Source organism: Lepidothrix coronata, unplaced genomic scaffold (assembly GCF_001604755.1).
Source record: "Lepidothrix coronata isolate B3197 unplaced genomic scaffold, Lepidothrix_coronata-1.0 Scaffold136, whole genome shotgun sequence".
NCBI lineage: Eukaryota > Metazoa > Chordata > Aves > Passeriformes > Pipridae > Lepidothrix > Lepidothrix coronata.
In genome coordinates, this window is record NW_016690316.1 from 1243334 (window position 1) to 1261792 (window position 18459).

At 38.7% G+C, this 18459-nt stretch overlaps 1 protein-coding gene across 1 annotated transcript in view; it reads right to left on the bottom strand.

Moving 5' to 3' along the window:
- Positions 1 to 3283: 3283 nt before the first annotated feature.
- PLPPR4 (phospholipid phosphatase related 4) overlaps positions 3284 to 18459 on the bottom strand; it is a 29584-nt gene continuing 14408 nt past the window's right edge. Inside the window, exons 3-7 of the mRNA XM_017827209.1 lie at positions 16130 to 16259; positions 14240 to 14435; positions 11415 to 11472; positions 9981 to 10154; positions 3284 to 8032 (exon numbers count right to left, since the gene is read on the bottom strand). Coding sequence (XP_017682698.1) covers positions 6695 to 8032; positions 9981 to 10154; positions 11415 to 11472; positions 14240 to 14435; positions 16130 to 16259 — 1896 coding nt within the window. The 3' untranslated portion in view covers positions 3284 to 6694. The remainder of the gene's footprint in view (positions 8033 to 9980; positions 10155 to 11414; positions 11473 to 14239; positions 14436 to 16129; positions 16260 to 18459) is intronic.

Below are 18459 nucleotides of genomic sequence, written 5' to 3' on the forward strand. Positions count from 1 at the left end.
ACTGCTTCTGTGAAAACTCTCCCCTCTGATAAGAGTGAGGATAATTGTCTCAAATTATACAGAAAGATAAGGAGTATCAGAGGACATTGCAACTCACACTATCCAGAGGTTTTAGCTAATACTTCTTTTGGGCCTGGGATCGGATTTTTCAGACCCTGATGATGCTCTGTAAAAAAAAGTGTACACTTAACATTCTGCTAAGTATCCACACCACTTCTGGACTAAAGTATACAAATATCAGGGTGACCAGCCCAAAGGATGGGTTACATAGCTTGGGCATAGAACTTCACATGAATGTGTATGTGAAGGAACATCAAAAGAATGCATATTGAAAAATTTGATAAACATAGATTGTACTAATTGAAAAAAACATTATAGCTTGTTTTAGGGAAAATTCAAATACGGGTATTGTTTGCAAAGAATTGATTCTATTGTCATATACTTTACAGGTAAACATGCTCCCAGTTGTGTGATGTTACTCACTTAGCAGAGCTACTCTTCTAGCCCCTGAAAAGGGCAGGAACGGGCATTGTAATCCACAAGCTCAGTTTGAAATAGGAACAGAAACTGTTTGAAACAGGAGCAGAAACTGTTTGAAACAGGATCACATTGCACTCAGATATGCTCCAATCTGCTCTGAATGATTTGGTGAGAGAGCAGAGCTTTTCCCTATGCATCATTTAGTAGCTGCAGAGACTTGACAGATCCACAAATCCCCATGACTCTCATTTCTTTCTGAGCCGCACTGAAAAAGTAATATAGTAGGAAAAACTGAATGACAGTTGGCCTTTGAAGGTAGGGAGAGTTTGTGGGGGGATAATTTTTTTTTCTTCTTTTTCTCAAGCATGAGAGGTGCTTTCTAGGGCTGAGAAGACTTGCTTTAGTTCTGGGTAAGTTTTCATCTTAGCTCTTTTTTTTTTAGCAGGGCTATGCTGATAAAACCATTGAATATGCAAGTTTCCTATTACCCTTTATGGCAAAACCACTGGAAGAACAGATTTCATATATGAGGGTATAACTAAATGCATGCCTTGCCACAACTTGTTCCTTCATTTAAATTATCTCTTCAGCTTTCTCCTTCTAAACCCTGGCTTTAACACGTTAACTTTGTGTTGTGTGTTTGTATGCATGTGTATGCAGCTGAAATTCTCTTACTTTCATTTTGAATGTGCAGTATGGTGACACTTGCAAGCTTTGTCCAGTGTTTGATACATTCTGTGATGTAAGGTTTGTGAAGAGATTTTATTCATGGTTTTATGAACCAGGATTCTCATGCTTTTAAAATATTCCTGCCAAATTAGCTGTGCACTGATCTGTTACACAAAAGGTCTTCATAAATCTATACCAAACTGATTCCAGTAGTGTCTTCTCTTATGCAACTTCTTATATGAAGACGTCTGAAGATTTTTTAAAACCCCCCAGAAAACAGATTTAAGTTTCAGTTTAATCAATCATACCTTTGAAAACTCCTTTGCATGATCAGATATAGTCATCAGTCTGGATCACATGAGGTCTCTTAATGTGTGACAGTGTTGCTGTAGCCAGAATGGTTTAAGAGAATATGACAAGGTTTGTCAGTAGAGGTAATTTCTCATAGAATCGTAGAACCAGCTGGGTTGGAAGGGACCTCCGAGATCATCTAGTCCAACCCTTGATCCACTACCACTGTGGTTACTAGACCATGCACTAAGTGCCATCTTAAATCAAGTTTTATAATATAACCTCTACTTCAAAGGTAACCCTTCAGAGGGGGAGTTCTTTTTTAGCCTAACTTTAGATGTTTAAAATGTGCCTTTTAAAATATTTGAACTAATTGTCTAGGCCCCTTTGTCATTCATGGAAAGAGTCATTCCCAAACAAGAACTCATTAGATGTCAGCTTTCAGCAGTCATACCCTCGCCTGCTGTTTTACTCTCTTGCACTCCTTCCCAGGGTCTCTCTGAGCCATATCTGGGACAGCGCTGTCTGTAGCTTTCCCAGGCTACCAATACATGTCCCAGAGGGTGGGACACCATAACCTTGGGCCACAGCCCTCATTCTTCACACAGCTTCACCCAAGGCATTGTCTGCTGCAGCCACATCAGCATCTGCTCCTGGCCAAAGGAGAGGCCTCTCCTGAAACTGGCTACTCCTGCTGTGGGGTCAGGACATTCTCCTGCCCCAACTATGCAAAGAGAGCTCCTTTAGTCACCACAGAGGGAACAGTATGATAGTTGTACATACACTCCTCTTTCTTTGAGAGAAAACATAGTGTTTTTTGATTCTGTATTGCCTGAGGGCCCCCATCTTAAATTGTCATGAAAGTCATGGGACAGGGATTGCCAAGTGACCCAGATCTGGAGCACAGCTTGGGGCGCTATCAGTCCATCCCCGCGTGCCTTCGCAGGGAGCACAGCACATGTGTGACATTGCTGAACTGCTCAGCACAGCAGTGCCTGGCTGGAGGCAGCAGTGACAGCAGCTGCCCAGTGCCACCCCAGCGTGGCAGTCACCTGCTGGAAAGACACACAAGTGTAAAGTGTCAGCCTGCACAAAGGCCCAGGCACGGGTGGGAAAAGCTTCTCATAGTCAGTTTGCTGTGCTGCCATGCATTGTAGGGGCTGTGTGTCCTTGTGGTCCTTATTATGTCACTGGCAATGTTGGTGCATGCCTCAGCTACAGCCATGCCTTCCATCCCAGGCACTTAGGGGCCTGCTGTTGCCCTGTTTCAGGGTGTTTAAAGACAGGCTTGGAGACAATCTTTGCTGTTTGTCTACCACATTACTTTGTGTGGCTTCTAGGTAAGAATGCTTTTGACAGGATGCTGTTACACATATCATTTTTCACTGTTGCCAGCAAAGGGTGTATGTCACCTGCTGACTCCTGCATCCTAACTTCTTCCCCTGAGGAGAGCCCATCCTCTCAGGTTTGCTCCTGACATCTGCCCTTGTCTCATTCACAAATCCAAGGTTGGCTTCACCATATCTGGCAGCTCCACCCAACGCTAGCGAAGTGTTTTAGATGCATTAGGGATTTAGCAATGCAGCTGGTGCTCTGGAATGATCTAGCAGACATGTCCTCACATGGCCTAACATTCCCAATTCACTTGCTTTCTTTTCATATAAAATGTTTTTTGGATAGAGACAAGCTTGTTCGGACACTGTTTCTTTGAACTTCTTAACCACTATGCAACATCTTGAGGTTTCCCATTGATGACCATTTTTACGTCATGAGGTATCTGATATTGAAAAATAATTTGAGGAGGAACAAAACTTTGCTTCACCACAGAGATGACTAACCATCAATGAGGAATTTTATCTTTATTTCATGATGTTAGCACAATAAACTCACACAGTAGCATTGATCTGTACTTATTTAACAAAATACATTTATAGCAATTTACAAATTCTTTTCCATTTGAAAACATTGCATAACATTTTATTAAACACAATACTTTATATAGAGATTTCTCATTAAAAACATATTTTAAGTATTTTCTTTTCTCAGTAAAGCACAGCCTAACAAAGAAATTCGTGCCTGTTAGCAAGTAAGAAAATCAGAACACTAAGAAGATGTCACCTGTCAATTTATTTGAGTAATTTTTAAATTAAGGTACCAGTGGAATGTAAACAAAGAGTAATTTTACAAAAGGCTCCTTATCAAATATACATGCAGAGGTCTGAGTTCCAATGTATATATTATTACATTTCTGCTCTCTAACGTAATATAATTTGATAAGCCATTATTAAAAACAGTAGCCTTTGGCACTTTGAGTAAAAAAGAATATATCAATATTTATGTATAGAACGCAATTTCAATGATTACACAAGAGCTTTAAAATCTTTTCTTAAGAAATAGGAAACCTTAGGAAAAATATTACACTGCACTTGAAATAGTGCAGCAAGTTTTAGAGTAATAAAAGCAACACATATGCCAATATATCTGACTAAAACCGAGGAATAAAGAACAAACACTCCCACCAGGAATCCTGCTGTTTCCAAAACAGCTAAATTGCCAGAGGGAACATTTTCTAATCTTTGCTTTATTGCCATTATTCTCCATTTCAATTTTCCATTATTTCTAGGTTCATCTACTTATGTTCTTTTCCCCTGCACTTACAAACTAACAAACAATTGCATCTTATTTCCCTGCATTGATAGGCCAACAGTGTTTCTGTCTTACCCATTCCTTTAAAGCTAATCCTACCTGCTTTATCATGTACCTAGACTAAACTAAAACCAAAGTTTTTAGTTCATGTTCATGACAGTCCAAGTGTTTGTAATTCCTAGGCATCTTGTACAAAATTTGATATTAAATACCAAGGACTAAAGATTCATCCTTTTGAAAAGAAAAAACAAATCCTGAAAATGCTAGAGTCTGAGAACTTATTTCTAAAACCCTACTTTTTTTTTTTCGTTTTTCCCTGGTATCTGCGATTATTTTTCCCAGCTCTGTGCCTTAAAGTGTGTCTTCAACATACTGTGCCTTTAACGTACACAATATGCTGCAAGCCTCCTGGGTAGCTTCTGACACGGAACCTGCAGAATACTTTCTCCCAATCATTGTAAGTATGATGGGATCATCTTTTATCACTAGCAGAGAGAGTGTGGTCATTTCCTTAAGGACCAGCTCTCATCCACAGCACTGGGTGATGGGCAGGTGAGAGGAGCATTGCTTGGCACGTTTGGCTAACAGCAAGCCCTCAGCTAAGCCTGGAGCACCTGTAAAACTGGGAAGGTATATAAAGCTTTCCATTGACTCTCAATCTTTTCTTCTATACAGATTACAAACACCATCCTGATATTTGTGAAATTACTTAGGGTTAGGGTTGGGGTTGGTATTTTGTTTTGGTTTTGAGGTCTTTTTTGGGTTAGGTTTTTTTTTTTTGGTCTGTGTGTTGTGCTGTTTATCTTCTTGAATGGGGTGATTCTTCCTTCTGCCTCCTACTTGGCTGGGGTAGGGTGGGCTTTTCCTTAGAATTCTGTGGGGTAGGGTGTGTAGACAGGTTCTGACTATGTAGTATGTATCTGGTTCTCTGATACCTTAAATCAGAAGAGGACTTCAACCAGAACACTCCCCTCAAGAAGCCAGAGAACAGACCTGATCTGCTACTATTTATTCACTGAGAAGACTACTAAGCCATTCCCTCCCCCTCCTAGGGGGTCAAGGAGGTGTCTGATAGTAGTTCTCTTTCAGATAGAAATAGGAGAGAATGAGGAACTGCAGTGGGCGAGCACTGCCCTGGCTTCCTTCATGGTTTAAGTCAGAGCTAAATGTAATGAGACACTTCTTCTGGCATGCCCAGGACATGCTACACTTATTCCTTTCAGAGCTTACCCTTTCAATAATTTTTGGCAATGGAGATTTTTAGCAGGCAAGTTCTTTCATTATATTCAAAGCTCAATTTACTAAAATATTCCATGTTCTCTCAGGTGCAGAGACCTTCATATTCTTAAGTGGCAGTGGTGGAAAAAAAATATCATGCTTAAAAGGCTCTGGAGGGTATCTCAGGGAGGTGAACAGTAGTAGTGGCACAATGCAACACTCATTCAGTGATTCTGCAATATGAAGGCATTCCATTTTTTAAAGCGAAACACAAATCCCCTAAATGATGGTGATTGGGGTGAAACTTGTCATTGTTCTTGTGGCATACTAAGCAAGTGAGGTGAATGACTGCTCCTAAGTGTGAGCTGCTCTATTAATTCCTGTCTCCTTGGAAGCTGGTCAGGAAAGTGGCTGTTTATTTTTATTTACTCATGGCTCGCCTTTCACATTCGCACATCTTGCAGTTATTGGTGTCCTACATTATATGTTTAAAAACTAATAAAAACACGGACGGGTCGCTGAAGGACAGAATAAGAAGTTTAAAAATGTAAAATCTGAATTACTTGTAGTACTTGATAAGACCCCTTAAAAAACATAATTTAAAACAATTCTACAAGTTAGCCCACTAAGAAGCAGCCTCTTCATTAGTAGCACCTGTTCTTAAACAAAAGTTGAGCAGTAGCAGCAAACTATTCAAAATAGATAGTCATTCCATTCTAATGGAATGTCACCCACACATTTTTTGTTGCAGTAGACATCTTAAAGAACTACACAAAACCTTTGCAATCTTTGAATGTGACAGATCCACTATAACAAAGCTGTAAATATTTCCTACGCTAAATGAATGCAGCCAGCATCATCATAGTATTAGCAATATTACTTTTAAAGTAACTGCACATCAATATGTCATGTTTGCTGAGTCTAATAAGTATGCAATTTTTCAAAACATGTAAAGTTATCATCAGCACCATCCTGTATTAAAGATTTGGTGCAAATTCTGCAAAGGTGAATATATAACACTGATACAGCCTTTGCTGTGAAAAAGTCAGTCAATTTTGGACACAAATATAAAATAAAAAGTTGGCACATTCAGGAAACACAGTATCTGTGTTCAAGACCATTGTTTTGATTGACATCATCACCCTCAGATAAATGTTTTGAGTCTGAAGAAACAAGCTGCATGAAAATGTTTCACATTAGTTCTGGCATTGTGCTTTTTCCCCCACCACATGCTTTCCACAGGCTCATGCACATTGCACATCAGCAGCGCTGGGCTGCTGGTCAATAATTTGGCACATAAAGGTAAATATCAGCTCAAAACAAAGAGAGCAGAACCTGTGTCAAGATGTGTTTACTTTGTGGTGGTATGGACCAGCGGATATGTCTCTTCTCATTCCTTGTATGCTCGTGTGGGGGATGTACCTTTATAGAAGATGTTTCTGGTATTCTCTGGACTGCTCCCTCTCTCAGGGATTAAAATGATGTTACCTTTTCTCCGAAGTGTTGAGTCCCGGCTAGAAGAAATGGACAGAGTCTCTGAGCCAATCTCACTTCCCTCCACTGGTGTGACTCTTATCGTGGTGATACCATGATGGTGATGCTCACTGTTATCTATGTTGCTTCTTTTCCTGTCACCTGACCCATAACTGTCTTTTAAGGAGTCACAGCTCTCAGAGTCTCTGTTAAGATCATTTAGCTCATATGTCTGACGGAGGGTGACTTTTTCAGGACCTTTCCATTTCCATGACCCACTTCCTTCTCCTTCTGATGGCATCTGAATTACAGGTCTGTTATTTTCTGGATGGGCCTCAACTCTAACAATGCTACTTGGCTCATGGTCTGTCAAGGTTTTGTATCTGATGGCTCCTGTACAAGTGACTGTGCTTCCCTCTGAACCCTTTGGACTGCCCTGAAGCACTCCTTGCTGCTTAGACATGGCTATTACTTGCATGATTCTTGGCTGGCTATTGCTTCTACATGCAACACTCTTCTCAGCAGCTTTCAGCCATTTAGCTCTAGCTGAACTACTTTTGGGTGATGTGTTCACGTTCTCCTGAGTCTCTTCAGGAATATGTACTAGCTGGGATGAGCCAGGACGTGACTGGATAGAGACCCTCGGCCCACCAGAAAGACCTGAGTTGTTGCAACCTGGTACACTGCCAGGTTGGATTTTCAGGTATTGGCCAGTTGGGCCATGATGATCACCATTTACACCCACTCTGGAGGGTTCTGAGCTTGACCTCATTTCGATAGCCCTTGGTGGTGACTGGCCAGATTCGGTCTCTATTACTTGCAGTGACAACTTTCGACTTTCATTCTTGTTCTTCCACTGGGAAAGCAGCTGTTTGGAACGGGCAGAATCCATTGATGCATGTATTGTTGCATTTCGTCGTGCTGGATCTTCCATGGATGGTGTGTTGACTCTTGGCAAAGTGTTGCTGAAAGTAACCATGTTTTCCTTTCCCATTGGGCTTCGTGGTGTTATTATTTCTACATCAGCATTCGCTCTCTTGAGATTTGTCAGAGACCCTGAATCTCTGTGGTTTCTATTCAGGATGCTTTCTGTACGGTGAGAGACAATGCCATCGCTGCCGGGACCATTTTTACCTGGCAGGATTCTGTTGGCATCTTGACTGAGGTCTGTCAAAGACCTTAGAGCTTCTCTGTGAAAATTCGGGTGAAACATATTTTCATCACTTGGTAAGAAGTTCCCCACAGCATACAGACCCTGATATTTGAAGAGAAGCATCATCAGTTATGGCAAACCATTTTAAGTTACTTTAATTACATTCTTTTGCCTTTAAATAGACATTGAGTGACATAATTACTCCTGCTAAAGTGACAGAGTGTGCTCACTTTCCTTTCCTCACTAATATATCCTTAGTCCAAATTCTGTCCTCAGTCTGGTACATCTGGATATGTATGAAGTTGTCTCACTAGGATAACTAGGGCATATAATTCATGGCAACAAACAGTTAAGGAAAAGATTTAGCCTCCATGAGTTTTCTTCTTTTTATCAAGCAACAGATGCAGCCACAGAAATAACGTTTTGTTAGGAAAATAACAAAATAGATGTTTGCAGTCACTGAGGCAAAGCTATTTTACAACTATACCATTGTCTGCTTTGATTTACTGAATCTTGTAATGGCTTGAGTTGTTCTCTGCTGTAACAGATTCTATCCTTTCTACTGCATAATAACCATGTAATACATCACAGAACAATTTATCAACTCTAAATCAATTGCTTTCCAAGCTGTGCAGAACTGTAATAAGATTTAGTTATACAACATTTTCTTAATAAAAAGACTCTGCGAAGGAGTGACCCTTCCATGAAAGGGTCAAATACCTGACTCAGTCACTTGAGTTACTTGCTCTTTACATTCTTTTCAGAATTATTTGCATGTTCACGTTATTTCCCCTCCCCTTCCTCTTACTGGTGAGTAGTTTTCAGGGCAGATTTACAGAATACTGTGTATCCAGGACAATGTACTCTGATATATGTTGTCATGCAACAGTGTATGAAGACCTAACAAAGCATACTTGTTTGTGGATTTCAAACATGGAAACAACAGCTCCATTTATGAGAGTCTACAGCAGGTTCACAATTTGAAACAATATTCTCAACAGAGTGCCGTTCTGCTCACAGTGCAATCACAGAAACTGACTTTAGTAGCTCATGGGGTTTCTGTTACTACCCTGGCTGCTGTTTCTTCTGCCACTGTGAAGACAATTTTTCCCCTGGTCACCTTTGAAGACCATCTTCATGTACCTTAGGTTACGTAATCACAGAAAAAAGGGGACAAGAAATGAACTTATTTTACTATTATACTAAAATTCATCATTGACTTCTCGGGGGTCAAAATCATCCCACTGGCTGCTTCTGTTCACCTGCCCACACTCGAGCACAAATGGTGTCTGAAGAAGCTCTAATTGCTCACAGGCACCTGTACTGAGCAGCCAAGGCAGCAGCACTCCTGCTGGAGACACTTGGAGAGCAGCAAGCAAAAGCAAATGCTTCACAAGCTTCCTACTGGCCTATCCTACAAACAGGCCTATCCTACACACTTCCTAACAGGACCCTTCCAAGGTGCTCCATCTGTTTCAACCCAGTACAGAGGAACAGCAGAGGAATAATCCGATTTGGCCATCCTTTTTCCACTGCATACTAACCCTAAGAGCTCCAAAGAATCACGAGTGTATAATATTGCCTTTAATTTCTTGTAGGTTCAGCAATTTACTCAGCTGAGTTGCTGATACTAATTCAACCATTTTTTGAGATCATAAATCTAAAACTGGCAATATAAACTCAGGTCAGCAACAAATACCAATTAATCCAATATTTTTCTTGTGTTATGCTTTTAAGCGTGGAGTAGAAAAGATGAGTATTTTGAAGTATTTAGCGAAGCACACAAGGTTAGAGCTGTTTCTGTATGCAGTGCCAGATGACTATATTCCACTTTGTGCACTGTTACTGGTCTTTACACTAAAATACATATTTGCTTTTTCCTATCTGCTTTTAGGGTGATTATCCTTAACTCATCATCTTCAACACATTTTGACTATATTTATAGCTATGGAATGTGACCATGATGAAAGTGTTCATAAAAATTCCAGTACTCCTATTACAGCCTTATCAGTTTTATTTGCTAAAACTTAACTATGACTATTATACTTACCAAATAGAGAGCAATTCCTCCTCCTATGAGAAAACCACAGTAAACATCAACTGGATGATTCTTATACTGGGTGATACGAGTCAGACCGCATATAATTCCACAGATGATAAAAGCAAAGACCAAGAGTGGTTTCAGAAGTTTTGAAGAGTCTGTTAACGTAGAATTGAAGTACATCTAGAAAAAAGAAATAAATGAAGAAGCAGTTGAAGAAACTTAAATTTACCTAAGAGGGTATTAATTTTTTTGCATTGAATGTTTCTTTCACACACAGATCACTATTACACAGTAATAACACAAATAATCAGCTTAATTTTATTTTACAGCCCTGTTAAAATTTGCTCACTTGCTGCTGAAAGATCTGAAATCACAAGGAATGGATTTCCAAAAACACAGGCAGTGTTGCTCATTGACATCAATCAGGATAAGGATTTTATGCCTAAATACTGTTCACAGTCAGCCTAAATGTTCTGTAAATGTGACTAAGGAGCCACTGCTTGTGAAATACAGAAGCCAGATGTCATGCCAGATGAAAGCAATAACCTGTTCTAACAAAAGCTACCACCAGATGCTTTAGAGAGCCATTTCTCAATTGAGGGCCATAATGTCAGGGAGGTCACAAAAATTACGTGGAGTGGTTCATCAGTATTATTCCAAATTTTGGCCTTTTCCTGGGCAGAATAAATACTGGCAAGCTTCCACTATGTGCACAATTTCTATTACCTAATGTGATTAAGCTGTCACTGTTTTTTTCCTCTGATTTTTACTGTGTGAGTGATGGAATTTCGTTTTAAACTTCAAGTAAGTTGTCACTTGTACAAACACTGCAGGCCATACTGAAGAAATGTTACTGGTCAGATGTGGAAAATCAGCTGTGATTGCTGCAGCACATCCTACAGTTCTCTGCTAGTGACTGATGGGTTTTATTCACTTGCATTGCAGGAGCACCTTGAAGGCCCCTGGGAGTGATTGTGCCATTTCATCCAAACTGCAATTCCATGGAGGTCAAATCAAACTACATCACATGAATGTGTAGCCCTTGATGCCTCAAGTTTAAAAGCAGAGAATCAAGGAAGACAGCAATAAAGAAAAGGCAGCATGCATAAAGGGTAATTTGAATGGTAAGTTAATATATCACTCTATAAGACAGATAAACACTGCATTTTATATGTGGATTATATGAAGCATCAAATATACTTTAACATTACACTTTCTATTGCTTCTTAACAAAGGATGTGAAGCAGTTGAATCTTTTCCTTGTTTTTTACCAGCTACAATAAAACCCGCTCTATTAGTAGTTTTATTTGCTTTCAAATTGGGAGGATAAAAACTTACATCCACCCAAGATATCCAGGCAACACACCATCTTACAATATACAGCAAATTGCTTTCTGACTTTTGTCTTGTAAAAAGGAAACTGAACAGTTACTTACTCACCGAAATGTACACTGCTGCAAAGGCTGCCAGGGTGGCATGTTGAGAAGGGAATGACTTTCTGCCAAGGAAGGACAACCAAATTATGCTTCTCAATTCAAATTCACTGTGCTAGTGCTCATTGAAAAAAACACTGGGTGGTACAGTCATTTTCGTCTTACAATTCCTAAGCAATATGTGATCTATGAGTAACATTTAATTTCTAAATTTTTTTTCTGTATTCTGGAGAAAGAACCAACGTTAATGAAATGCCTTTATTTTGAAGTAAATATTTACTGTGAAATTCTTTTTGTGTACCAAGTGGGTGTACTAAGAGAGCAATGGGAACAAGGTACAAACTGCTGGCTTGATTCAGAGAAGTATCTATAAGTTTATTTCCAAAAATATCTTTCCATATAAGTACCTAAATATAAAACTTATTAAATGCATGAACTTCGATCTTATGATTATTCTCATTGACTTTACTTTGACTCTTTTCAAAGTAAGAACTCATATACTTTGATAATCAGGCCCTAATTTCATGCAACTGCATTCATCATGTTCATGCCCCTGCTCTGTTGCTTTAATAATGGGGGGATGACAGGGTGACATTCTTCTCAGAGAGAGGCAAACTACATATTTATTAGCTATTGTCTTTAGGTTTATTTTTATAACATGACAGGAGTGAATGGAGCACAAGAACATGGAGAGGGTATGTTAAAAATAACTGGGTCCCTTCCTGATGCCCAGAACAAGAGAATAAATGAAAATGTGTCCAAAGTCTGTAAGACAGGCAATATCAGGTCTACTCCTGAAGTTCCTGAGGCCCTTCTGCTCCCACTGAAAACCTGCAGACTTTAATGATGTGGACTGGGTCTTGAGTCAGAAACTTCAGATATGAAAATTAAAAAGTGAAAGCTTAGTTTCTACTTCTCTGACAAAAGGAGGATTTGTGTAAGTAGAAGCTACAGAGAACCATCACATGAGCCTGTCTAACATTTTAATATTATTCTTATAGACCCATTTCAATCCTCTAAAAACAACTAAAGAAAAGTGATGGGAATATGAAGGAGAGATTTTCATGCAGTAGAGGGAAAAAAAGCTGGGGGTGCATTCAGTAACACTGTTCTACAGTGGACATCTAGGTCATAAAACTTCTGTGACCTCTGAGCTCTAGATGCAGTGAGGATGCATAGCCATTTATATCTGTACATTTACCTCCTTAAAATGGTATGGACAATGTAGCATGCTGGCTGTCTTGGTGAAGAAGTCACAGCAGCAACTTTCACCTGAGAAAGCTCAGCTTGGGATAAACACTTGAACAATCACTTGGCTTCACAGATGGATCTTGCCACCCTAACTGGGCTCCATGTACAGCCATTTTCCCAGCAACACCTGAGTTAGTTAGTTTAAAATAGCAAAGACTGAAGCACAGCCCTTTAACTTCAAAGACATTTTTTCTGCAAAGCAGCAGTCTTACTTTCTGAATTTCTTTCCTATGCATTTTGCCTTGTCTGTTCTACATAATTAATTGGCAGTCAAAGATGTGCATGTAGTTCAGTGTGAATGCCGCACACTGCTGACCTGAATTTGAGCCCATGGCTCCAGCAGACTCATAACTCTGGCCAAGATGAAATCTGCAGGGTTCCTTTTTCATTTCTAGAGACAGACCTAAATTCTTAGTTTTTTTTCCTCCCTGAACAAACCTTTCACAAATAGTATCCCTGGGGAACAAGTTCAGGGTTGAGGACCAAAAAGAGACATGAAAAAAAAGTAAATGCTTATAATAGCTAATCAACTCCTTTACTCTGTGCAGGTTTTAGTGAAGCATAAATCTACTTACAGTCTCTGTGGAACTAATGTGTAGATTTGATTCTATGAACTTTAGTACCATTCAGAACTTAACCTTAATTTGATGGCGTTTTTATGGATATAAGGTGTGTCACTTTGCTACAGTCAATTTTCTCTTTATTTTCTATTCCTATGCTTTCAAGGCAAGCATAGACTAAATGCACTCTCTGAACTCTCTAATGGTGTCACTGCTTTTGTTCCTCTATTTGTTATCTTTAAAATGAAAATAATTCAAGCTAAAAATATGTAGCCTTTTTGTATGGTTCTGTATTGAAAAGGTGAACAAAGGTCTTAAAGAAAACATGTCCTGAACTCAGATGACAGTGTATCACTCTAATGCTCAGGCATGAGGATGTGTAGAGGGAGAACAAGGAAGAGAAAGAGTCATACTGAGAGAGAGAGTCATACTGAGTCAGAACATCAGAAATAACAGAGGATTCTGAACAGAAATGACTGAAAAGGTTCTTTGATGATAAATAGAGGGAAAGATGGACAATAGGGACCACTGGATATTTGGGGATGTTGCAGAAAAATGATTTCATGTAATCAGCTGGATAATTATGTGTTCTTCTCTATACTTTTCCTAGGGGAGTTTAGAGGCAAATTTCTGGAGCCAGAGTTTCTGGGAAGTACAAATAAAAAATGAAGGCCATTAGGAATCTCAGAACGAGTCCCTTACAAACTCCGATTACTGAAGTCAAATTAACCTCATGGACTCGAGAACTTATACTATAATTCCTACAGTAGATGCTATACATATTAATAATGGTATAGGAAATTGTCTCCTTTGAAGGAGTGAAAACAGATGACCACTGTTAGACTAATATCTTTAAAAAGAAAATTGAATATCACTAAAAAGACATTTATGCACTCACCTTTGTTATAAAAAACTGACAAACTCATTCAGACTTAACTAGGAAAAAAAATCTTGAAATTGGGACAGAAAATAAAAAATAAATGAATACTTCAAAATGTAGACAATTAAGGATAGAACCAACCTTCCAGCATTGATAATATTGAGATCAGCTCCTGAGCAAATATCTTCCACAACATACGAATTCTCTGAGCAGGATACATTTAAGGATGTATAGTTAGGCTTGCAAACAGTCAAGAAATATGGTGCCTGATATCCTGTTGATAGCTGTATAATATCAGTAACAAGAGCAGTTGCACAAAGACCAAACACATGAACACCTAGGAAAGAAATCAACACAGCTTGTTAACTTTATTATATGCATTAATTAGATTAATTAATAGTGCAAAATGCATTCCACAGAACTCTGTTGGCTTGTGTCCCTAAACTTGAATTTAAGTCAAGAATAAGAGGTTTTTTTAATGAAAGCTTGTTGCAAAGTTGAATTCTTTAATATAAAAAAATAAGATAATTTATGCTTGTTTTCTTCCTGTTGATATTTAATATTTTGTTTTAATGGCTTGATGTCCTCCAACATCCTTTCATAAAAGTGAACTACACTGGAGCTGCTTCAATTTGGAAAGAATTTTTCTGAACTGACTAAAGGATGGCCAACTATTTGAGGAGAGCACATGGGCTCATCCAGTCCTTGTACTTTCCCACTGGAATGTGAGCTTTGAATAACATGGCCTGCTGCCCATCAGATCATTGGTCAGAAGACCTGTTCTCTTTTTACTACCACAGAATCACCAGCTGGTGATAACTCTGGCTACCTTCATGCCTCTGATATTTTTTGAGTGTTGTGTCCTTGCCATTATTCCACATTTAAAGTCTATTTCATAAAGGATCAGTGTTTCTGTCTGATTAATAATGCCAAATTCACAAGGCAATTGAAGTAAAGCAATTGCTTTACTGAACATTTTCAAATGCATTTCTCCTAAAGATTTGCCTAGAATTCCCTACTTGTGTTCATATATATAAATCTATTTTTCATCCTAAAACTGGAAGAATGTTTAAGTCATTAAAATATGAAAGAAACTGCAAATCCAGCGTATGAATCAGGAATGATATTCATATGTCTTTGAGCTTGTCTTTTTGGTGAAGGAATACCATACAGGAGAAGAAGTGGACATGGGGTATCCTGGCTCATGTTGTAATGTACCAACCCTCTGCTTACTTCCTCACTGCTGCTCTTAAGAGGATGCTTTGCTGGTCACAGACTGTGTAACCCTGCTTGTCACTACCTTCCTGCTTGCACGACTACAGAAACCCAGTGAATAGTTGTCCTACCAGGTTTTCAGTCTCCTGTGCTGCTGGTTGTCTTTGCCTAGGCTGCCCTCTCTAATGAATTTCTGAAACAGAGTAAACCTTTCCTTTAGCCTCTCATTGGTACAGGGAATTAATAGTAAAAAGGAGATCAAAGTCCAGTTGCCTTTTTGAGGACAGTTTCTCATTAATGACAATTAAAACAAAGTAAACCAAAACAATTTAACATGTTCCTCTATCATTTAAGCTTCCAGATTCCAGACCTTTTTGAGAGGAAGATAAACACATTCCAGAAAAAGAATGTCAAACCTACTGAGTTTCTGACAAGTTTTCACTGTCAGGCTGAATATCGTGACAGGTGGGTTGAATCCTTATGATGCACTGAAGACAGGCAGGGGAAACTATACACTGAAATCATTAAAAGGCAGCCAGCTCAAGGTGGGCAGGGAAGGAAAAACAAATTATTCTTTTAGAGATACTGACAGTAGTACAGGAGAGGAAAGGGAAAATAGAGAGTGTAGGTGCTGCATTACTGAGTATGGGGCTGCTCTGTTGCAGTCTGACAGTTTCTTCTCACATTTTCTAGCAGAAGAAGATGCATGCCCATGACAGTTCTGTTCTGAAAGGCTGTTTCAGAGAAGGAAACCTGCATGGTGAAAATTAAATGTATATGGAAAGCTCTACTTTGTGACTAACATTTGAAACCCACCAACAAATCTGACAGCTCTTCTAAGAAAAGAATTGAAGTTGCATCCTCCTGCATTAATATTGGCCTCTGTTCCAATCCCATTTCTTCTTTTGGACAGGCAACAGTAGAGAATTCCTTCTCCTATCATTATCTGCAATGACAAAGGAGCCATTAAATTAAAAGTAGCATTTACTCAGAAGATCCTGATTGAATTTAAAGGGCTGAAATATAACTGTAGCACAACCAATGTCATCCCTTTAAAAGATTTGTATCAATATGTGAACATAAAGCAATGCAACTTAGCCTGAGTGAGGACAGGCAAGAAGGTGGCCTGAAATTAAATGCAAATAGCATACAGTATACTGTGCTCAGTGGTTCTAGGCCTTGATCTACAGCTGAAGCTTAATGCTTCTACAATAAAAAAGCAATAATCGTAAAATCTCACCTCTAAAATAATCCAGAGCCACTGCAATATCCTAGTGCTCTTGAGTTGGTTTTAGAATTCAGTCTTGGCTGCAAGCCTAGCAATCCCTACCAGCTTCTAATTACATGACAGCCTGCTCTTCTGTATTTGTTTAATTTGGCTAGGGTTTTAACCAGATCCACAGCAGCAGAAAAAGTTCTGTCCTTATGGTCCCTCTGACCACACCAAGCAAAACAGATTATGACCAAAGTCCTAGACAAGTTTATAAAGGGAAGAATATGAATGAAAAATGGTGTTACTTGCTGGAAAATCCAGACTCATTTATACATTTGCAGTCTCAGATTTTATTGTTTGCCTTGTTCAATAGTACAACAACTTGGAAATCTGTACAGGGTTTGTACAGAGTTCAGAATAAGGGCTGGATTGAAATATTGAACTTAATGAGGCAGTTCTCACCACTAACAGGAGGTTCAGCTTGCCTAGCCACAGCTGCATTGAAAACTAATACATGGAATGCACAAAGCTTACAGTGCAATGAGGTACCAAAGGATCTGAATTGTGCTGAATCTGCTGTAATTACCAGTGAAGTTTGTCCATACTAACACCCCTCACCCAAGGAGAAGGGAGGTAAAATGGACAAGCATAGTCTAACTCTATTTTTATCTAAAGTTTTAATAAACTGAAATTTCTTTGCCAGAAAAATCGAAGTATTGAAGGTTGTCTTATGACATTGAAAACTTAGTGGGTAAGGGTTATTTAAGGAATTCTAATTAGCTGAGAACTATGTTCCCTATTATCTGTCTACGTTGGATCAATTTAGATCTGAAGCTTCCCAGAGAAATTAGTAGTACTTCAAACTTAAAAGCCTGACACATTCTAATAGTTTTTATGCAAGCTCTAGTGAACGTCTGGTACAGGGAAAACAGCAGATTAGCTTGTGTGAGAGAGGAAAAAAGTAGGAAACTACAAGGCCTATGTCAAGGAAAATTCAGATGCTGGTATTTCCAAAGAAACCAACTCCTACAATTGAGGAGGCAGTAGGACTGAAACTGCCAGCAGTGAATTTCTCTTGCATGAATTGATTTCCCAGATTAATGTGATCTAATTTCCTAGTGATCTCTGTTAGAAAGGGCCTTTAAGCAGGTTTTTAGTCAGTGGCTGATAAGAGTTTGAACCTACACTGATACCATTAAATAACTGGTCCTAACATTTCTGAAGGAGTAACTAGAGAGCAAATCTGTCAGAGGATCAGATTCAGAGTTCTTTGAAGCAAATGGCAGTCATGTTGCAATTCAGGTATATCTATATTCCAGACTTAAAACATCCCTCTTGGTAATTTCTTCAAGTCCAGTTGTTCCACACTGAAGTCTCCTGTGGTTTGTGAATACATATACAAAATTTAATCTATGCCAGAAGCTATAAGACATATGTCAATAATACAGGCAGTTACTTTTTGTAACCCTTCAGGCCTACAGAACAGACCTGTTTAAAAGCATTTGCTACTCACTAATAATGAGCAAAAAAGCCCAAAGGAAAAACCAAAACATAAAGCCCCAAAGCCTTATTTCAGATCTTTCTGAAATAATGGCTTGGGAAAATAAATTATAAAATGTTAGACTTTTTTTTTGTAAAAATAATTAAAGTGAATGGGTTTATATATGGGAAAAATTATTATATCAACAAAAATAATACAGAAAAAAAATTACTTCCTATCCTAATATTTCTACTATTACTTCCTATTCCTGTATTTCTAATAAGGTGGGACTGAGACTGGAATTTGCTTGTCTTCTTCCTCACACACAATTTTTCTTTACTTTCCTTTTTTTTTTATTTACGCTCTTTGATAATATTTAAAATGTGGCGTAATCACATCTGTATTTTATTGAGTCTTGATGACCTCCTGCCTCATACCATAGTAAGTACCTGA